The 23,930-nt window shown below is 35.1% G+C and overlaps 1 protein-coding gene across 1 annotated transcript; it reads left to right on the top strand.

The window, feature by feature from the left end:
* Positions 1 to 7,966: 7,966 nt before the first annotated feature.
* On the top strand, positions 7,967 to 9,260 carry LOC140770573 (AT-hook motif nuclear-localized protein 24-like). The gene has a single exon (XM_073111824.1). The coding sequence runs from the start codon at positions 8,236 to 8,238 to the stop codon at positions 9,082 to 9,084; it is 849 nt and encodes a 282-aa protein (XP_072967925.1). The 5' UTR covers positions 7,967 to 8,235; the 3' UTR covers positions 9,085 to 9,260.
* The last annotated feature ends 14,670 nt before the right edge of the window (positions 9,261 to 23,930 follow it).

Raw genomic sequence — 23,930 nt, 5'->3', positions numbered from 1 at the left:
CGAAGAGTTGTTTCGTTAACAGATGTACGAAAATATATAGTGTATTTATGATCATAGTGTGAGTAGTTATTAATACGAACCAGATCTAGACAATTCTAGACATAAAAATATTATGTCCAGATAGTTACGAATCTAGTGGCTTTAGCTTCATATAAATTAGAGGTTTAGATGAAAAGTTAAAAATAAATAGTGGAAGAAGGTCATAACGAGACAGAAGTGAAAATATTTGACATTGCGGGGGTCGTCGGAGGGTGGCGAATAGCCAAGGGTGGTAGAGATAGCCGTATAAAAGGGTGGCTCGTGGTGGAGGATAATGGCTAGAGTTTGGAATCTTAGACTGGGTTCTATTGTTACGATCTACTCTTAGAAAGATAAATGACAATAATAAATAAATAAATAAGATAATAAAAAAACTAAACTCAATTCTCGTTCCACGATAATAATCAACTCATTACCACTCCTATTTATAAAAGTAAAATCCTAGCAGGTTAGATCTGCATATAGATTATTCACTTTATTTAAATTTAAAAATAATAAATAAATCTAACTAATTAACTTGACTCGATTTAAGCCAAGTAGTCGGATCATAATAGTCTTACCTTATATTTAGTCCCAAATTAGGATATATTATATATTTATATATACGTATCTTGTTTTGGCTTTCAACATGGTTATATGGTCATACATGGAGATGAACAAGTATGAACATATTCTTCATACTTTATTTACTAAGTTGATCTTTGATATATATATGCATATTATGGACATATGGTTGGAGAATATATTACATCATGTTCTTTTTAACTTTTTGACTACCTAAATTTTTAAATTGCATGCTTTATTATAATATTAGATAAATACATATCATTTATCATGTTAGAAAGAATTTATGAAGTTATATTAGTAGATGTTGATAAAATGCTTGAGGATACCTGACACTATGGTTAGGGATGCCTTAAAAGAGTTTGATATCTCATGGCCAATATATGAGGTTAGTAGTCTATGTATATAGTAGACGTCTAGACATACTCCATTTGCTAGTGCATATGTGGTGAGTCATCCACATGTATTATCTATCAATAAAAAAAGTACTTGGTTTAGATGGATATTGATATATTTTTAATATATGACAATGTATGATTATGACTGATATACCCTTAACATACAACAATGTATGCTTTGAGCCTTCAAGTGAGATTATGAGATCGGGTATTAGGTGTGAGTCAGGCATGGTGGTCTAATTATCATTGTGTTATTTATAGTTCATATTAATGATTGAGATATTCAGAAATATATTAATTCTAGATATTAAGAAATATATTAATTCTATCATATTTTGATATACTTAGTTGTTGAGTAGTTGTGCTTGGAATTTTTATAGCATGGTCATAATTGTTATGCATCATATATTGTTATATTTAAAAAAATTATAGTATATTTATATCACAAATCAAAAAAATTTAACATTTGTAACATTCGCCACTAAATATACGTTCCTCTCTTATGGGTGAAACTCATATGATGTCCACGTGACATATTAGTCAATATTTCTACACAATAAATAGAAACAAAATTCATATTTTCATAAATAATACAAAATAGAAAGAAACTCATAACACCCTAGGCTATAACAAACCCAAAAAAGTATAACCATATATAGATCCTAATGCCCACGCAAGAGCTATAAGCCATCTAACTTACTTTACAAGAATAAAATAAATAAAAAGAAACTAAAACTAGTCTTCGTTAGATCTTCCACAAGCTCGGAGCCATTTATCAATATGAAAATATTTTCACTAAAAGGTGATGAGTATAAAGCCCAGCAAGTATCCACTGCTATAGTTTAAAGTAGTATTAAGGATGCCATAATAGGTAAATACGAACATACATAACATAAATAAATTAATGCATTAGTACAACATACTCAGCCTGTTCATCTAGTACGCACATGCATTAACAATCAATAACATAACATGCATTAATCCAGACTATCAAGTTTTCAAACTCGAGCCCACACCGAACTCTATCTATAGACCATGTCAACACTACACCACATGATATGCATCACCCAAACTATCAAATCTATAACTCAGGCACATGTAGAGCTACTCTGTAGGCCACATCAATGCTCACACCCGATTACACAATATTCATAAGGGAGAGTAGATCCTAGTAGTAGAATTGCTAGCCCAGCATAACGAACAATATGATCGATTGTCTGCTACCGTAGACTAAGAACTTAAGTCATAAGTTTATCACATAGGTTAGTATTGCACATCAATACTATCACCTGAGCCCTCGGCTCCATATCATTACATCACCGTGAGGGAATCATGAGCTGTTGCTCATGGACGCTCTCACCCTACGTCATTAGGTATCGCTAAGTGTACGTCATCCTACCATTCGCTTTCAAATTTAAATACCCTAAAGGGTTTGATTTTCGTTAATTGACTATAAATCGCCCATCATTCGACGAAATAACTGCCTAATTATCTATAATCAACAAACTAAGACATTAAATGTAGGCCTTAATATATAAGTATAATAATATCCTCCACCCCTAACGCTAGCTAGGGAATGTCAAATATTGTTAAGATATAGAAATCACCCTTTTTGTGATCGTGCACAAGTGCAAGTGACATATTATTATACAATACAACAACCATAATAGAACATAAATTATTATCATATATTATGTGATAGCACACATGATCATACCCAATAGATATTCATTAATAATAGTAAGAAAACATATGCACATGTATAATATGGATGCGATGATGCCATAAGGTAAGACATCCTATTCTTTTACACTACTCTTAGATTATAGAAGTTTTAATTACCTAATATTGTTTTCTAGATAATTAATTGTAGTTGCGCCATAGGATCATCTTCGCATGTACGGAGTCCACCTCGATATGAAGATAATAAAACATGAGCAACACATTCCTATCACTAAATAATTAAATAACCCTACTAATATTCGCTATATGCTTGGGTAAGTCCATTTGGGAATTCTCATATTCATTAGTCAAGTATGACTAGCACAAATGTACTAATGCCTAACACGTTATTAAAACTAATTCAAATAATTTACCTCGGATTATCATTCCACTAATTATTATTGAGTTAAGATAAATCACATAGGTAGGATGTAAAATGATCTGCTTAATATAATTTTCCTATGGTAATTTGTACTAATTATCTGACATGGGCAATTAGTACCGATATCCCAGGTCAATGACTCATTTACTAAAATTAATTTAACTAAAATATAATTGGCCATACTGAACCCTAATTAGAGATAATTTCCTATTATGAGTTACTTATAACAGCACTCTCAGGCCACAGTGCCCCACTGCTCGAGTTGGGCTAGGCAGCCCAACCCACACACCTCACCTCGCCACCTCCTTCCTCTCACTTGACAAAAGACCAACTAAGAGGAAGGAGGTGGTTGTCAGCGTGCCCCATCACAAACAATTGATGTGGCGGCGACCCATGGTTGTTGGCTGACCAATCGATCGATGAGGCTGAAAGAGGAAAGAGGAAGGGAAAAACACCATAGGGCTAAATTAAAGTAAAATTAACTTCACCTTATGGGAGAGGATTCATTGGTGATCATCTCTGTGGCGACGGCAAGCTCCGGCGACACTTCGTGGCGATAAGGAGCTAAAGGGAAAAACGACTATGGGGAAGGAAGGAAGGAAAGAAGGAAAAGAAGAAGAAAGAAAAAAAAAAGGAAAAGAAGGGAGAGAGGGAAAAGAAGGGGGATAGGGAAAAGAAGATAGCGCGCGTGCAAGCAATTTTTTTTTAGGATGTTATAATGTGAGTTCACATATCATATTTAAGTATTTTGGTTGATATACTCAAGAATTTCAAATTGATTTATGAATGAAGTCAAACTCATTATAATGTTATGAGAAAATAGATATAAAAATATTTATATTAACATATTATAAATTAAGCGATTTGATGACCCAAAATTGTTAAAAGAAATATTCAATCATAATGTCTCAATAATTCACTCTAGTAAAGCATGAAAACATAAGGTAATTTTAAGGCATCAAACATCAAAAGGAGACACTAAACTGAATTCAAATTGAACATAATTCATATTCTTCCCTTTCAATTCAAATATTTATTATTTATCATTTTTTTCTATTTTTCTCTACTTGTTTCTTTTTTATATTAAATAACTATTTTGGTATAATGACAACTTTCACACACGGGTTACTTAGCCTTTTTATTGCAATGCACCATATTGAAAGATTATATGACTCATGAATGATATAGAGGTGCATAATGTCAAATTAGACACTTTTAAAATGGCTTTCACACTAATCACGTGACACCCTTTTCATTGATATTTTAATAAGAAAAAATATTAGGTGAGTGAAATTAAGTCAAAAATCAAGCAATGAATATCAATTTAATGATTATGATATTTAAAAAAATACCCCATGAAATAATGCTCATACAAAGATTGAATTACAATAACTACAATAGATATGCATATAAGGTGGTAAAGAATATCCAAGTTTAAATAATATACTTAGAGATAATATATCAAATGTTCATACAAGTTACTATAACTCTAATAGTAATGCTATAATAGGAGGATTTCATATTATAAGAGACTCTAATTCAATAAGTGCATCAAAATTTTTAATTTTCTCTTTTTTTTAAATAAAACCAACTATAATCCAAAGCAAAAACGAAATAAGAAACATATAGCTAGGGAATATAAATAAAAAAATCAAACTCCCACTAGCTAGCATATCCTACTAAGGGATCATCTCTTAGAGATAAGATAAATACCTCATTAAGATAAGATAAATACCTCTCAAAGATAAGACGAAAAGATCTTTAAATAAGTTTCACGAAGTAGCAAATTTTTTGAAGATTTGCTATTCCGTACGAATGCAAGTTCACCCCATTCGAACGGCCTGACTTAAGTCTCTGTGTCTTCAAACGCTTCAAACATTTTCTAGGGTGTATTCAAACAGCTCTAGAGGCGTTCAAACAGACTTAGTGTGTTCTCTTTAAATGATAGAGTAGACATTTAAATGTAGAGTGGTTGTTTATGTGCCCTTAGGTATTCTTTTTTCTATTACTACACTGTTTAAGTACTTCAATAATGATTCTAAAATCATTTCGATCAGACATCTAAGTCAATATTCAACTTTAAATATTTTTTGTCAAACATATCGACTAGTTATAACTTATGCATATGCTCATAAATAATGTCTAGACACATTACATGAATAAAAATTATGTTTTGCGATAAAATTCGTCAATCATATAAGTACAAATAAAACCTAATAAATAGCTAATTTAAAATGAAATAAGAAAAACACGACTCAACTAAATTGATCCATTGACTTGCGCTCGGACTCAGACTCCACCCACATCGTAAAAAGAAACTACTCATTGGTTATTTTGGAAATTATTTTTATCTTCTAATTGTTATCTTTGTTTCACACTCCACTTCTCTTTCTAAATTAACTTATTTACCTTAATATTATAATGGCATTTTCCTATTTCTAACCTTTTTGTCGTGCCAATACATGAGTTAAGTGAGATGGGGTAAAAGAGAGCCTTTTATGGTCGGGGCGTCACATTCCATTTCTCTTTTTTAAATTAACTAATTTTCTTAGTATTATAGCAGGACTTTCCTATTTCTAACCTTTTTGTAGTGCCCTATAGTCTGTTGTGTGTGAGCTTTTATACCATTTTATACGAGTGGGTGTTTCTCATATTGATCAATCTGGGACGATTTAGAGTATATGTATTTTTTATCTTGATTAGTGGATCTATTATTGCCCTGTAATTTTTTCTTGGTTTGATGGTTTTCCATATATATCTTTATGCTTAAGATTTCTTTAGTTGTTTTAACTTTTATTGCTTGGCGAGATCAAAACATGCACAAAGTTTTGGTTGTAGGTGTAAATGCTGTGGAGCCAGTCTTAACTCTTGGTTCGGAATTTAGGGTGCTGCTTGTTGCGGTTCAGGTGGCTGTAAATATGGGGGTCATTCTAGCTTCAATTAACGTCAATATTTTTGAGACAGGCTCTGTGATCTTGTCTCAATTTTTGACCAAAAGGATCTCATTCCCTAGGGTTTTTGGGACATAAGGATAGTATCATCTATAACTTGAATAGATTTAACAACACCAAAGTTAAGTACGATTTGTAGAAGGAAACTTATATTGAGAAAATTAGGAGAAACTTATTTATGGCCTTTTGGTTCTTATCACAACCGCTTATGTAAAATTTGTATCCTTTTGATGTTTCTGCTTCCCACTCTGGTCAATTTTATAATCTCAGCTCCCCATTCTGCACCAAGAACATTTCTATAGAACATAAGGAGAGTGTCCGGTTAGTTGAAAGTATGAGTAAAAAAATAGTCCCTTTTAAAAACTTTCTATAGTTTACTTGAAAATATTTTTTTTATTTTAAAATAGAACTAATTTTTATAGAATAACAACTAAATATTATAATAATTCTATTCAAAATACAAATATTATTTACAACTTATACCACACATTAACTAAGTTATTAATTTATATATAATATCTATCCCATCAATCTACTTCATATCAAATCAAATACTATTTATCATAATTTTATAAAAAATAAGAAGTATCTTTTTCTAAAAATAATTATTACATCTTTATAAGTGAACATATTAATAATATCAATAGTTATTTTTAGAATAGAGACCTTATTTTACAATAACAGATAGAAATACATATACTAAAATTGATCTTAAGTAAAATTATAGAAAATAAATTAAAGAAGTAACTTGGTACCTCTCCGATATAGAAAATTAATTATAGACCTTATTATTATTATTATTATTATTATAAAATGAAGAGAGAGTTTCCCATAGCTCTCTTCACTCCACGGCGATGCACATCATGCCATTTGTGGTCCTTAGATCATAACCTTTATCGGTCGGGCAGGTAGGTCAAATAGAACACCGTAGCTTTCTCTCGGATACAATCTGTACTTTCCCGAATTGGAAATCTGAGATAAATCCAGTGGCAGTTGCATCAAAAAGGCCCAAATCCAACAAAATTCCCGCCTGCACGAGGGCGCTGTAAAGCACGGGGGGATGACGTAGGTGCAGTAAATATGAAAGAAATAGTGGGTCGTGCCATCCACCAATCATATGCTGCCGTGGCGGCGCCACCACGAAGAAGCGGGTGGACGGCTACGATCGAGACGTCACATCAGTTTACCGTGGACTCGAACTTCGAGCCCAAACGGACGGCCGCGATGCTGTACATTTCGGCGACAAATTTACCGGTGGGCCCACACTACATTGATAGCTGCTCCGAGATTCGAGCCCACCATCCCCAACGACAACGCCTGACCCAGACCCACATGGATCTCCGCTGGGCCCGGGGTTACAAAGAGCCCCGCGATTTTCTGCAAACTACGAGAATGGCCCTACGGCGATTAGGCAACGTGTTCCGCACTCTTGTTTGTCCGTATCTACGGTCAAATGCGCATTCGCTGACTCGTTCCTCATTAGTGGCAGCAGCGTAGTAAAGGACAAAAAGGACATCTAACGGAGTGCAGGAGCGGAGCGGGGTTATTAGTTAAAAGACAGTTAGTTAATATAAGTAATCAGATTTAATCTATTTATCAATCCTCTCCAATCCTCCTCCATTTGTTTCCTTCCCCCTCCCTATGTATTTAAGTTTTGAATCTACAGCAATTTTTCGGTTTTTTTTTTCTTCTTGAAATCGAATAAACACTCTGATGAAAAATAATACGAAAATTTTTAATTATAGGACTCGTAGATACAGAAGGTGGGGAACGTGGCAGAGGGTATAGTTGGAAGGCATGGAGGAACAACGAGAGGACGGGGTCAAGGTCGAGGTGGGTCCCTATGCACGCTGTCTTGGTCGATACCAAACTCCGTCGTCATCCATTTGCCCTTCCTCTCCCTCATCCCCTCCTCCCACCCCCACCTTTGACCTGCTCTGCAACCCTAACACTTGCCCCAAAACGTGTACCTCCTTCCCAATCCCTCCACAAAGGTCCGAGAAAGGGAAGAAGAAGAAGCAAGAATGAGGAGATGGCAAGATTCAGCGGGCGGGGAGTGGGTGAGTTGAAGTTAGTAGTGCATCACGACCTGCCCATTTCTTCTGGCATAAGCGATTGAATTGAGATTGCCCTAACACTCCTATTTGAGGTTAGTAATTAACTTTAAAGGTGAATTAAGATGGATCCTTTAGCAGCGTCCTCTCATGGGCATCACTTCCCTTCTCCGTTCCACGCTCGAGACTTCCACTCCCTCCACCTCACGCCGCAATTCCAGCACCTCCAGCAATCCAAGCTGGAACAAGAGCCAAACTCTGGGAGGAAACGCGAGCTCGAGGACGACAGCAGCGGAGACAACAAGGATCTGCTCCCCGCTCAAGAAAACAACACCGGCGGTGAGAGCGAGGTCACGCGCCGGCCACGTGGCCGCCCTGCAGGGTCGAAGAACAGGCCCAAGCCACCCATCATCATCACGCAGGACAGCGCCAACGCGCTCCGGTCGCACGTGATGGAGGTGGCCACCGGGTGCGACATCGTCGACAGCGTCGCCTCCTTCGCCCACCGCCGCCAGCGCGGGATCTGCGTGCTCAGCGGCACTGGCGCCGTCAACAACGTCACAATCCGCCAGCCTGGCACGGCGAGCGGCGTGGTCAGCCTCCATGGCCGGTTCGAGATACTATCCCTCTCCGGATCCTTCCTTCCGCCTCCGGCGCCTCCCGCTGCCACCGGGCTTACGGTATATTTGGCCGGTGGGCAGGGGCAGGTGGTAGGAGGGAGCGTCGTCGGTCCCCTAATCGCTTCCGGCCCCGTGGTGATCATGGCGGCGTCGTTCGGGAACGCCGCATACGAGCGTCTCCCCGTCGAGGAAGAAGAGCCTCTTGCACCGATTCAGCATCAGCAGCAACAACTACTTCCTGAATCGAGTTCGCCACTTCTCCATGGGCTGTCTACTAATCTACTTAATAATAACGTTGCATTGCATGGAGAGCCCTACGGATGGGCAAGCAATGGAGGAAGACCGCCGTTTTGATTCTATGATTCTTTCACTTCGTTTGTTATCGTTCAAGGTAGATGAGAGACTACAGCAGTTGGAAGTATTTGTTCTCTTTAATCTTTATGTCCGTGTTGATTTAAGAAGCTTGTGTAGAGGAAGGATAGAAACCAAGAATTAATGATGAGAAAATGAGCATTTGTTTCTGTTGACCAGCCATGGAGATTGCTCGAGTACCACTTGAGATCTGGTACGATCTTATGTTGATTTGGATTAATTTCTTTGCTAATTTGGAGTTCAGGAAAGAGAAGGGGAAAAAAGGGAGTAGATAGCGGTAACTGTAAAGATAGGATTTAAACCTTGTGCTCTGAGCATTTCTTTCTTTCTTTCTTTCTATCTGTTACTTTGATTGCTCCGAAGCATGTAGCACTGTACCTGCATCAATGTCTGTACTGTTACTCCAGACCGACAACAGCTGCTCATTTTTTCTCTTTCTTTCTTCATTTTTAAACTACTTCTGGTAATATCTTTTATTTCTTCCTACCTGCTGAAAGTTTAGGGTTTCTTTCTGTCTTTTTCCTTCGAAGAAATTTAGCAGGATTTATAATATTAGTTTTTTTTATGTTTTCCCTATCTGTTCTACTGCAACAAATTATGCTACTGTTGTAAATTAAGTTAAATTGGTTGGGAATGAGTCAACAAACAGTAGAGGAGGTATTGGTAGCGTTTGTTTATAATTTATGGGCATTCTTAGTTGGAAGCCTGCGGCGTTAAAAGACTGTAACGCCATCAAAAGGTATGGGTTCTCCCTGAAAGGGGTGTGAATGACTACTCTCTAGAGTTCGCTTTGGACGAGCCCTTTCCAAGGAAAAGATTTCGAATATGCGTGCAGTGACAATTAGAAGAAGACACAATCGTTCAAGTTTGCTTTTCGCGAGCACAGGATAAGATAAAAGCATGCAGTAAAGGGCCACATGGTCGACTCCTGCGTTAGCTACTTCTCTTTTTTATCTTCTTCATCCACTCCTCAATGGACCTCGATCTCTGTGCAAATTATTTTAGGAGTATCTTCTTTATTGCGTAAGCTGGTGATCTGAGTGGAGATGATACATACATTCTTCCTTTTTAATTTTTTTATTATTAAGTTACTGTAGGTAATGATCATTGCAATTATTTTGTCATAGTAAGTTTGTAATAAAATTACTCGTACAAATTAGATTCATGCAGATCAAAACACACTGATTATAGATGATCAATTGTGCGAAGAAATCAAAGATTAGTGTGAAGAGAATTCAGATTCAATAGATGTATTAGACCCAATCCAAACAACACTATGCTGCATTCGAGCACCGGCGTATTAAAGACATACTTCACAAAAGAAAACTCAAATAACGTTCAAATGACACGCAACACTCATGGGATTCGAATGACACACGTAGAACCAGAAAAGGATAGTTCTTTCTTAAATTCAGACATGAATTTTACTTAAGGGATCACCTAACACGAATCAGAGATATCCTCACGCTCTATATAAGGATCCCAAAGATATTCACAAGGATACATTCAATCCAAGAAATCAAGGATCATTCAAGAAACAAAACTTACTACAAAATAAAATTATAGCGGCATTACTGAATGCTGCCTAATGAGTCATTTATGGTCACTAAATAATTTCCAGCATTTGTATTTATATGCCATCTATGCGTGCTTTGGCAATTCATTACCGATATTTAGACATAATGCTAGTAATATATTACTATTAGCGACAGTACGAAATGCGAACTAATGCCGATATTTATGATATCTACTAGAGGCATTTATTAATACTGGTGATTATGAAATCTTTCCTAACACTTATAAATGTTGTAAGCTAGGCACTTCTATTTACAATATTTCATGATTTTACAATCTGATTATTACAATGAAATACTATATAGAGGCCATAATACATATAGATACTACGTAGAGGTCACGTTACATATATATCAAACAAACAATGATAGATAAAAATAGCAATCTTTACATAATGATACAACTAGGAATTTAATTGGATTATTGATCACAAAAGTTGAACATCTAAGCTATAATTATTCATGGATCATCCCCTACATAGAGGCCATATATAGTGCATATCTAAGCTATTCTTATATCAAAATAAATGTAGTTTGCACATCGACAAAATCATTACAAAAATCGCTCTACAATTTTTTTCTAATGCTTGCTCTATCCTTTATAATTCTAACCATTGAGACCATACGAGCTAGTAATCATTCAGTATTGCCAACTTATATGATTAAAGTCCATGTTGGAGGAAATTTATTGGGGAGAGATAAAGAGTCCTAGACAGACTATGATATGAAAATAGAAATAGCAAATCAAAGTCAAAAGTTTATAAAACAAATTCAAATTGGTTCATGAAAAATGAATTCTATTAGGTTTAGAAAACTGATTAAGAATCAAACTTTGAATTACGGCAAACATAATAACAAATTTTTTTTTAAATGGAAATCTCTTAGAGCGTCAAGAGGAAAAAAAAAACCACGAATCTATTCAAACAGGAGCAATCTATATTGAAAAAAAAATAAACTTAGACATGCGTATGTATCTAAACTCTAAATAATGATATTAACCATTTGCTTAAATAAATACGGAATAAATATCAAAAAGTAAAGCAAAGATGAACACTAAGATTTTTATGTGGAAAAACTCAAATGGGAAAAACCCACAGATCCAAACTCAGATCAAAACCAATCACTAAACTTGTAACAGTTATAAAACTGACTCACAAAATAATTCATCGATCCCCATGACTTTGTTTTTCTCAGTATTGCTTGCTAGAACTCGTGATTCACCGCTTTCCGTGATTGATCTCTAATCTCAGTGGCCATCAAGATTGATCTTTCATCTAGATGAATCTTAAGACGAAAGCTTGGTGCATTATAGAAGAGATGGACCTTGTTGGTGGAAGAGCGTTGTAGCTCTAAGAAATTCTTTTCAAAAGCAATTATCCACCTCTCTAAAGTTATGGCATCCTGACCCTTACATAGGCTAATAAGATAAGGCTAAATCTAAGTCAAAACATAACTCTTGGAAATTCAAAAACTTACATGTTACGTGGGTACATTTGAACACAACTCGAGTGCGTTCGAACGACTAAAACACGTTCTCTATATGTGCAAACACTTAATTTTGTGTTCGAACGCAGTGTGAAAGACTACAAGGTACATTCAAATAGGACTAGAGTGCATTCGAATGGGACCATAGTGCGTTCGAATTGGACCATAGTGCGATCGAATGTTCTATTTGTTAGGTTTTTTATTTGTTGGCAATTTTGTACAAAATATTCTAAGTGTATTTTTTTCATGTATTTGAGCTTTACACAAGTCTAGAATATCACTGGTGTGAAGAATTTCAAGATCATTGGAGAAAAGCCATCGCGTTCTCACCGCGTTCACAAACGCGTTCGAACGCGAAATCTGCGTTCACACAGACAGAGAGCCACGTTCACAAGCGCGTTCGAACGCGGGCACTGCGTTCACACAGACAGAGAGCCGCGTTCATAAGCGCGTTCGAACGCAGGCACTGCGTTCACACAGACAGAGAGCCGCGTTCACAAGCGCGTTCGAACGTGGGCACTGCGTTCACACAGACAGAGAGCCGCGTTCACAAGCGCGTTCGAACGCGGGCACTGCGTTCACACAGACCGAGAGCAGCGTTCACAAACGCGTTCGAACGTAACCCGAAGAATTCAAGCTGCGCGTTTGAACGCACTTGGGCCCGTTCGAACGCACGTGAGATTAAGTTAGGTCGTTCGAACGCACTCGGGCCGCGTTCGAACGCACCTATGAAGTTTGCAATTTATTGGATTTTCGTGAGTACGAATATGACTTGGATTTGTCTCTATCTTGAAGATCATATATAAGGATAGTGTTGCCCTAACCTAGGGCAGTTGAAGAAATATTATTGAAGGAGACTTCTTGAGGCTACATCGATTCTTCAACTAACAATGTTCCACTCATCTACAAAAATTTAATTTTTCGTCTTAAGGGCGATCTAGACGAAAGATCAATCTCGAGGGCTACTGAGATTGGACTTCAATCACAAGAAGCAGTGAATCGTGGGTTCTAGCGATCAAGACTGAGAGAAACAAAGTCGTTTGGATCGACGGGGTGTTTTGTGAGTCAGTCTTGTAACTGCTACTATTATAGTGATTGGTTTTGATCCGAGTTTGGATCCGTGGTTTTTTCCCGTTTTGGGTTTTTCCACGTTAAAATCTTGGCGTTCATCTCTACTTTCGTTCTTAATATTTCTTCGGACTTTTACTTAAGCGAACGAGCGATATCATTGCCTAGTGTTTAGATACATACGTGTGTCTAGGGATATTTTTTTTTTCACTATTCAAACAGCAGACTAGACAGTTGAATGCAGAGTGCCTGTTTCTATGTCTTTAAAAAAAATTTCATACTTTTTCAACAATCATGACACCATTTATTTACTTCAATAATAATTCTAAAATTATTTCAAATACTTTGACTTTGAAATTAATCTTTTAATTTTATATTCTTCATCAAATATTTCATAGCTTGTCATAACTTATGCATATGCTCATACATAAAATCTAGATACATTACACAAATAAAATTATATTTTGAAACATAATTTGCTAATTATATTAGTGTAAATAAAATCTAACATATATCATGTTGTTCATAGAAATAAGAAGTACTTACAATCCCCTTAATTATTTGTCGAGTGTTTAAGTCAGCATCTCTTGGTCAATATCCATCTTAATTAACTACTTAATTATTAGATTGTCTCCGCATCTGGTTCCGGTACTCCGCTATGGATCGCTTCTAAAACTCTTCAATGGTAGGTGGTGATAGAATGTCAGATTGCCTAAAAAAGGTGATCGTGTTAAAAGATGGTCGTTCCAACTTAGCCTCAAATATGTGAACAAAATCTAATGGAAGATGACTTTGAAAATGTGGACCTGAACAAGCAGCCAGAGGGTCTATTGGAATCTTTTCACTCTCTTTAGTGCCCTTCATATTTATTACTGGTAGAACAAGTCATACATGTGCAAGGATAATATATAAACATCAATCATGAAAATATTAAAGAACTTTATAAAGAAAACCAACAAAAAATGTATTCCCCAAGAGAAGTATAAATGCAGAATGATTTTTCAATCAAGTCCGTAATAATGACATAGAAAGCATAGGAATACTCTCAACCTGAAAAATATCTTATATAGCTGGCTAGAGAACATCACAACCTAAACATTGAGAAATAAAGTATTTTTTTCAGAATAATGATAACAAGAACCATGTATCATCATCATGCAATATTTTTCAAAACAGTAATAATAAAAACCATGTTATTTATAATATTAATAACAAGAACTATGTTATTCAAAAACAGTAACAACAAGAACCATATTTTCTAGAACAGTAATAATAAGAACAAAATTTCTAATATTGTCAACAGTTAAATAATATCAAACAATGGGCATAATGTTATTGACGCGACATCTCGAGATTCAAAATTCTCTTCATGGTATGTTTTAGCAACTTGGGTATGTAGTAAAGGCATATCAATTGTTGTCCGACGCATACCACTTCTTATCCAATCTAAACTATTATTTTCATGTTTTTCTCGACTGTCCAACAAATCCTTATGAGAAGAAAAATCTAGCATACTGACAAACTTCCTCTTGCATGTAAAATAGGTCCCTTGATTTAGTGTTGACAACAATAAGCCAATCTTTATCAATAGGATCTTGTGCATGACCTGCATTGCTTGAGCAGTGAATATAAATGATTCAACAAACAATTGCTGCCAGTTAAAAAGAAAGCACTTGAAATATACTAGAGTGAAGCTTAAGTCATCCTTTTTAATTCCCCTACCCTGTGAATGAACATCTGCCGGTCATACTTGAACAATACAATTTTGAGGTGTTCATTACAGTCTAACTCAATAATTTCCTTCAAAATCCCATATTAAGTAACATCACCTGCAACTAGGTTAGCATCTCTGACACTTGAAAAGTTCGATGTTTTTGCAGTGACAAGAACTCTACTATTTCATGTATCTCATTTTACTTCAGAAGATTTAGCATGAAACTTAAAGCCATTAATGATAAACCCTTTGTACCTACTTGCTACCCTTAGAGGGCCACGAGCAAGTAAAATGATCTCCTCTAAGTATATGCTTATTTTATTTCTCAAGCAAGTTGTAAACCTATTTTAATAAGGTTACTAGGTTAGCTCTATAGTTTAATATGTCTATCAAAGTAATGCATTATCTTAGTATGCTTGATAAAAATCTTGATACGTACTCAAATGAGCTCTAAACCAATCAGGAAAACTTTCATTATGCATGTGTTCTACTTCCATTTGTCTTGTGCGACAGTTTCTCCTCTTAAATATACTAATATGTTTCTTGTGATGTTTTAGTAAAAGTAAATAACCTTAAATAAATTGAAATAATTTAAATTTGGGTCAACACTTTTATAAATTATATCTTACTCGAGATATGGAGCAATAACATCATAATTGAATAAAACATAATGATGAGATTGCACCTAGGAAATATTATCTAATTCAAACCCATCTGGCTCTATGCTGCCTCGACCTCTTTCTAAGAATATGAATTGCCCAATTTGTTGGTTGCTAACATCATCTTTGTAATTCTGAGTTGGCCCAATTGAGCTTTGTCTCAACAACGCCCAAGTAACATGAGCATCGAAATACACTTTTGCAATTGAACAACTCTTCGGGTGGCTTCGATTATTTATGCGTATGATTTTAGTGTTCGCAAATACCTTCTTAGCCTATAGTTTTAATGATTTACTATTTAATTTTAACAATTAATAATAAGAAAATGAATTAGTTATATTATTTTAATGATAGCAAATAAGTCATAATAAAAATTTGCAACTTATACTTTTCTTTTAATACAAAGAGCGAAATATTTTTGACGATAGTATTTTGAACATAACCTTAGTACCAATATGAATCTTTTTGATTTGGGAGGAACAATCATTTCTCTCAATTTTTACTATAGTATATAGTTCTGAATTCTCATGTTTTATTTGTCATATTTATGTCAGAGTTGAGAGAATATAAAACTGTATTTTTGGCAAATAAATTGTTGACATGTTGTGGTTCTTGATTTAGATAAAGATTAGGCTCGATCAAATTATTTCAAATTATATCATTTTTTTTGTCTTTCTTTAAAAAAAAATAAGATAATTTTTGTAAGTGCATTTAAATGCAAGTGGAGAGTGTTCGAATGCCTAATTGGCGTTGGCACATACAGAGCATGGTTTTTGGTCATTCGAACGTCTAATTCATGTTTGCACATCTAGAGCCCTATTTTTGGGCGTTTGAGCGCACGATGGATAAGTTGTTTCATAATAGGATTTGTCTAGGATATTTGGATAATTCGCTAGTTTCTAAATATGTGAAAAAATAACTGACTTAGAATTATTGATTATTGGAACTTGTTTTGCATCTAGGCTTGAGCTAACTTCTCACTCCTTCCTCCCCCTCAGAATCCAACCCAAGCTCTCATTTACGGCCAAGATCAATCCTTCGTTGTTTCTACCTTCTCACTTTAGCAACCATACCTGAAAGCTTTCTTCCCCCACCTCATCTTGTTCAAGGCACTAATCCATCCACCATGGCTATCATCATCTCCCATAATCTTAACCACATAATCCACACCAATCCCTCCACAGTTGATAAAGTGGCTTGGGAGCTCAAGTTGGATTTAGACCGCTTTTATAAATTCATACTTTGAGGACAAAGTGAGTAAATGTATGGTAGAGTAATGTGATTCAAACCTGATTGCGTCACATGGGATGATATTGGGCTCAATGAATTGAGTCTATTTATGTTAGGTTTTTATTTGTTGGCAATTGTGTACAAAATATTCTAAGTGTATTTTTTACATGTATATGAGCTTTACACAAGTCTAGAATATCTCTAGTCTGAAGAATTGCAAGGTTATTGGAGAAAAGCTGTTGAATTCACACCGCGTTCACAAACGCGTTCGAACGCGGTGCGTTCACAAACGAGTTCGAACGCGAAATCTGCGTTCACACAGATAGAGAGCAGCGTTCACAAACGCGTTCGAACGCGGGCACTGTGTTCACACAGACAGAGAGCCGCGTTCACAAACGCGTTCGAACGCAACCTGAAGAATTCAAGCTGTCGCGTTCGAACGCACTTGAGCCCGTTCGAACGCACCAACAAAGTTTAAAAATATTGGACTTTCATGAGTACGGATAAGATTCGGAGTTGGCTCTATCTTGAAGTTCATGAGTACGGATAAGACTCGAATTTGTCTCTATCTTGAAAATCATATATAAGGATTGTGAAACCCTATCTCAAGGTGAGTTGAAGAAATATTATTGAAGGAGACTTCTTGAGGCTACATCGATTCTTCAACTAACAATGTTCCACTCATCCACAAGAATTTAATCTTTCGTCTTAAGGGTGATCTAGACGAAAGATCAATCTCGAGGGCTACTGAGATTGGACTTCAATCACAAGAAGAAGTGAATCGTGGGTTCTAGCGATCAAGACTAAGAGAAACAAAGTCGTTTGGATCGACGGGGTGTTTTGTGAGTCAGTCTTGTAACTGCTACTATTATAGTGATTGGTTTTTATCCGAGTTTGGATCCGTGGTTTTTTCCCGTTTTGGGTTTTTTCACGTTAAAATCTTGGCGTTCATCTCTGCTTTCGTTCTTAATATTTCTTCGGACTTTTACTTAAGCGAACGAGAAATATCATTTGCCTAGAGGTTAGATACATACGTGTGTCTAGGGATTTGGTTTTTCAATTGGTATCAGAGCAGGTTCTCTCACTCTTTGAGAGAGATTAGATAGGCATGGATTTTCATAGAGATGGACAATCATCTATTAGACCTCCTATTCTATATGGATCAAATTATGGATATTGGAAAGCTAGGATGAGAGCTTATTTGAAATCTATAGATGAGCGAGTATGGATGGCTATTATGAACGGTTGGAGTCCACCAATGTACATGGTGAATAATAAGTTAGTTGAGAAACCGATTGAGTCATGGGATAAAACAGATTATGAAAAAGTTGGCTGGAATAGCAAAGCAATAAATGCAATTTTTAGTTGTGTTTCCTCGGAAGAATTTAGAAGAATATCTACTTGTGAAATAGCAAAACAAGCCTAGATGATCTTAGAAACAACTCATGAAGGTACTATGGCTGTAAAACTTTCGAAACTTCAGAGGTTGACTACTAATTTTGAAACCCTACGTATAAAAGAGAATGAGACATTTGATGAGTTCTATGCAAAGCTGAGTGATATAGTCAACTCTAGTTTCAACCTAGGAGAGAAACTTCCTGAAAACAGAATTGTCCGTAAGATCCTTAGGTCCCTTCCAGAAAGGTTTCAGGTAAAAGTTACAGCTATTGAGGAAAGTAAGGATATCGATTCAATGAAAGTTGAACAATTGGTAGGAAATCTACAAACATTTGAGTCCAGTCTTTCAAAACCGAGGAAGTCCAAAGGGATGGCCATATCTACAGTTGAACAAAATTTAGAGGAGTCGGATGATGAAGGTGATTTAGATGTTGACCATGTTTGTCAAAAAGTTCAATAAATTCTTTCGAAAGCCAAACATGTTAAATGCTGAAAAACTTGAGAAAAGCAAAGCCTTTGTGAAAAGGAAGAATACTGTGAGTTCAAATACAGGTGGTACCAACAACAATGTCAAACAGAAAAATAAGAATTTTGAGAATAAAGTTCAATGTTTTGAATGTTCTGGTTTTGGACACATCACACAAGAATGCCCTAATCGTCTTAAGAGGAAGGGCAAAGCTATGAAAGTTACTTGGGATGACTCAGATGAATCTATTGATGATTCTGAAAAGGACGAAGAAAACTTTGTAGCTTTTACCTCTTCTCTACTTTATACTGACTCTATTGTTGATACTGATAGTACAAATGATCAGGATATGTTACCTGCTAAGGAAGATGAATCTGAAATCCAAAAGGCATATAATGACTTATACCTAGAGTCGTTTAAATTCAAGAAAAGCAATCTTAGACTACTTCAACGACTCAAGGTAATCGAACTAGAAAGAATTCAATTTGAAGAGATGTACAAATTTGAGCTTGAACATGTCAAAGACCTTTCTGAACAACTTGACAATGCAAAAAATAAAATGAAGGCTGATGAAATTGAACTAGAGCGATTGCATAAGGAAGTTACATTTCTGAAAGGGAAGAACAAACTTGACGAAATTCTAAAAGCTCAGATCTCTGGAAAAGACAGGTATGGTGTTGGATACACTGGTAATTCAAATAATAATAAAACTGTATTTGTTTCTGCAGGTATACAAAAGGAAGAATACCTGAAGCCATCAACCGCATTTACAAAGCAATCGTGGATGAACCCTTCTAAACAGAACTTGAATATACAAACTGATGAATCTTCGACGGTATCGAAGGTAAACTCTAATCACTCTCCTCGACATAAGGTGAGTAGAAAAAGGTTTGTTCCGACATGCTATCATTGCGGCATTCTAGGGCATATTCGACCACATTGTAAATTTTTGCAAAAACCTAGAAGTGCTTTTATTTATGGGATGAAAACAAAGGCCATATGGATCAAGAAATCTGATTTGAAATGTTATGTTGTGCATGCTGCCTTGAAAGCCTTAAATTCTGAATTGTGGTATTTAGATAGTGGTTGTTCAAGACATATGTCGGGTGACAAGTCTTTATTTTCTAATCTCGAAAAACATGAAGGGGGAGTTGTGACATTCGGAGATGGTAACTCATCCAAGGTAATAGGTAAAGGAAAGGTAAGTACTCCAGGGATTCCTAGTCTCGAAAATGTTCTTTATGTTAATGGCTTGAAAGCAAATTTATTAAGCATCATTCAATTTTGTGATGAAGGTTATGAGGTAGAATTCTCTAAAAATGATTGTACTATTCTAGATCATGATGGTAATGTTATATATTTTGGATCTAGAACATCTAATAATTGCTATATTGTTAGAACTTCACATAATCTGAAATGTAACAAGACAAAACAATAGCAATAGAACATGTTGAGACGGAGAAACAGTTGGGTGATTTGTTACAAAACCTTTTGATTTACAGAGATTTCAGTATTTTCGCACTTCTTTAGGGATTTGTGTTTTGGATTGATTTGTGTTTTAGTTTGCGAGTTTCTTATTATTTTGTTTCATTTTTTTTTAGGTTTTATTTTACTCTGAAATTTTCTTTGGTTTCAGTTTTAGATTTGTCGAGAGTTTTTGTTATATAAAAAAAATTGATGCACTCCTAGATTCAATAATATACTCTTGACATAAAAATATGATTTTTCTCTTGATTATGAGTTATTATAGTCAATTTTGTCATCTTGTAGTATATTGTTTCAATTTTGATTTTGTCACTCCCTCGACTTCTATAATAATAAAATTTTAATGCACTCATAACGTATGTGTATTCTTGTGTGAGCATGATATCATGAATATTTTTTTAAATAGCTCACTATTAACTTTGATTTGCACAGTTTGACCTCATACTTAGTTATCAAATATATTTTTATAAAAGATCAATGAAAAGGGCTACAATGAGTTAGTGTGAAAGCCGTCTTGTTTCGAATCCAGTTTGACTCAGTACATTATATGCAAATTCAAAAAAAAAATGATAGATGTGAATTTCTTCTTACACTTTATTTGATTTGTACTACAAGAAAAGGGCTACCTACTCATGTGTGAAAGCCATCATTGCACATATATGTTTCAGTAAAAAAAAAATACAGAAAAAATTCCTGTTGTGTTATGGAGAATAAGTCGAAAAGTGCAAAATTTCTATACTAAGTCGGTTTTCTATGCTCATCTTGCATATGCATATCGTTATGATCAATCAAGATTAATTTAATTTTGAGTGATGCATTCGAATTGATTATAATATGCTTTTGATGATTTGATTGATCTGTGTATGACTTATTTCATTTGATTATCATATTCTATGTCTTGAATATATTTTGAAATTTTAGAAGTGCATCTCCAAAAAGATTTTTGATTTGTTTTAGTTTAAAATAAAATTAAAAAAAATAAAAAATAAAAAAACCTTCATTTTCTCCCTCCCAAATCTTCAAGATCTTCATCTTTTTCATCAAATTTTTTACTTTAAACTCTTTTAGAGGGTAGTTCTCCTTCGGATCTAGCATCTTTCTGCCGAATCTTTGAGATTTTCTTCACTTTTTGCGAGGTATGATCATTCATCAATTTTCTTATTTTTTATTCAATTAAGTCTCTTGATCTTGATTGATTTCGTGTAGTTTCAAGTTTTGATCACGTTAAAGTTAATATCTTGATGTTTTTTGTGCGATTGAACGTGATAACTTGCATTTTTAAGTGGAAGATGGATTTCACTTAGGGTCTTCATGGTTTCTAGAATTTTTGGGTTTTTTTTGTATTCTTTGGGCATATGTTGAATCTTGCGACTTTTTTCCTTCTCTAGAATGCCTAAAAAAGCTACAGTTACCAAGAAACCAAGGACGCCTTCTTCACCTACCTCGACTCTGTGTTGATGATTCTTCATTGTCAGTTTCCTCCGAGTTCCTAGTCTTTGGCATTTGTGTCAAAAAGGGGGAGAGTGTCTTAGTGTCTAGGTGTCTAGGTGTGTAGGGGGAGTATGTGTATAGGGGGAGTTTATGAGAGTCTTAAGTACTTTTGAATTTTGCTTGAAGTAACTGTGAACTTTGTCTGCTTAAGTACTTTTGAATTTATGCTACATTGATAACTTGTGTTTAGATTGTTTATTCATTTCAAGTTATTTTCACTTGATCTTGGATTCGTATATGTTTATTTGTAGGGCTTGATGTGCAAAATATTCTAGACTTGTTGATTGCTCAATTTGAAGTCTTTGTAATATCTTGTAACCTAGGTGTTTTGACACAAATTGCCAAAGGGGGAGATTGTTAGGTTTTTATTTGTTGGCAATTGTGTACAAAATATTCTAAATGTATTTTTTACATGTATATGAGCTTTACACAAGTCTAGAATATCTCTAGTCTGAAGAATTGCAAGGTTATTGGAGAAAAGCTGTTGAGTTCACACCGCGTTCACAAACGCGTTCGAACGCGGTGCGTTCACAAACGAGTTCGAACGCGAAATCTGCGTTCACACAAACAGAGAGCAGCGTTCACAAACGCGTTCGAACGCGGGCACTGCGTTCACACAGACAGAGAGCCGCGTTCACAAACGCGTTCGAACGCAACCTGAAGAATTCAAGCTGTCGCGTTCGAACGCACTCGAGCCCGTTCGAATGCACCAACAAAGTTTAAAAATATTGGACTTTCATGAGTACGGATAAGATTCGGAGTTGGCTCTATATTGAAGTTCATGAGTACGGATAAGACTCGGATTTGTCTCTATCTTGAAAATCATATATAAGGATTGTGAAACCCTATCTCAAGGTGAGTTGAAGAAATATTATTGAAGGAGACTTCTTGAGGCTACATCGATTCTTCAACTAACAATGTTCCACTCATCTACAAGAATTTAATCTTTCGTCTTAAGGGTGATCTAGACGAAAGATCAATCTCGAGGGCTATTGAGATTGGACTTCAATCACAAGAAGCAGTGAATCGTGGGTTCTAGCGATCAAGACTAAGAGAAACAAAGTCGTTTGGATCGACGGGGTGTTTTGTGAGTCAGTCTTGTAACTGCTACTATTATAGTGATTGGTTTTTATCCGAGTTTGGATCCGTGGTTTTTTCCCGTTTTGGGTTTTTTCACGTTAAAATCTTGGCGTTCATCTCTGCTTTCGTTCTTAATATTTCTTTGGACTTTTACTTAAGCGAACGAGAAATATCATTGCCTAGAGGTTAGATACATAGGTGTGTCTAGGGATTTGGTTTTTCAATTTATATTATTTATTTTATTTGCTTATATAGTTTAGCCAAAGTTCTAATTGTTTAAGCCGTTTGCATTTGCATAAGCTAGTCGGATTTCATGAGAGTTCAAGTAAGAAATTAGTTTAAATCGTAGGAAATTACAATCGGCACAATTCAAGAAAAAAATTTATAAGAAATTCATACGAGGTCCAAATAATTGAAAATTAGATAGATTAGATTGGTGATGTCATAATCTACAACTTTTGTATTAGAGTTTTTATCAATTAGGACTCTATTTAAGGCAGAATATAGTCTAAGTATTTGTTTCTTATTTGGTATATGACTCTTTCATTTTTCTTCTCTACAAATAGGATCTGATGGTTTATTTCTTGGGCATACTTTTAAATTATTGAATAGACTACTCTTTTCTTATGCACTATCATGCACCGCAATAAGTTCACATTTGTTCTTAATACAAATATATAGAGTATTTAAGCCTGTATTTGTAATAAAAAAATAGTATCATTTCCAAAAATTACTATTTACTACTATTATTTTATATATACTCAAAGATATTTTTATCATTTGGCAATACAATTTTATTATTCTTCAATATTTTAATATATTTTATGTTACATCAAATATAATTACTATACTAAATATTAGAATAACTTATACTAATATTAGCTTCTTCTTTTTTTCCTTCTTATATTAAAAATTAAAGTGGTTATACTTACTTCACCCTTATTTGACGAATAAACACAAGTTACATAAATTGAATTGCCAAATTAAGAGTCTATGGGATTTTCATTGAAAAAAGGGCTAAAATAAGTGAAGCCTATAAAAAAGAAATACTGCAGTCTAATATTTTTATGGAAACTTCTAGTAAGAAGAGATTAAGAAAACAAGAAACAAAGAAAGAAGTAAAAAGGAAGAGAGTCCAAAATGAAATTCCACAGAACATCCTTTCGTCCCGTCTATAA

This window comes from Typha angustifolia, chromosome 11 (genome assembly GCF_048772165.1).
Source record: "Typha angustifolia cultivar Huaian chromosome 11, ASM4877216v1, whole genome shotgun sequence".
NCBI classification, from domain to species: domain Eukaryota; kingdom Viridiplantae; phylum Streptophyta; class Magnoliopsida; order Poales; family Typhaceae; genus Typha; species Typha angustifolia.
Note: the sequence above shows the minus strand (reverse complement) of the source record. Positions and strands in the feature narration are given on the sequence as shown.

Bases quoted from the DNA above. Each gene is read 5' to 3' on its own strand.
- LOC140770573 (XM_073111824.1), top strand. From the start codon at position 8,236: ATGGATCCTTTAGCAGCGTCCTCTCATGGGCATCACTTCCCTTCTCCG.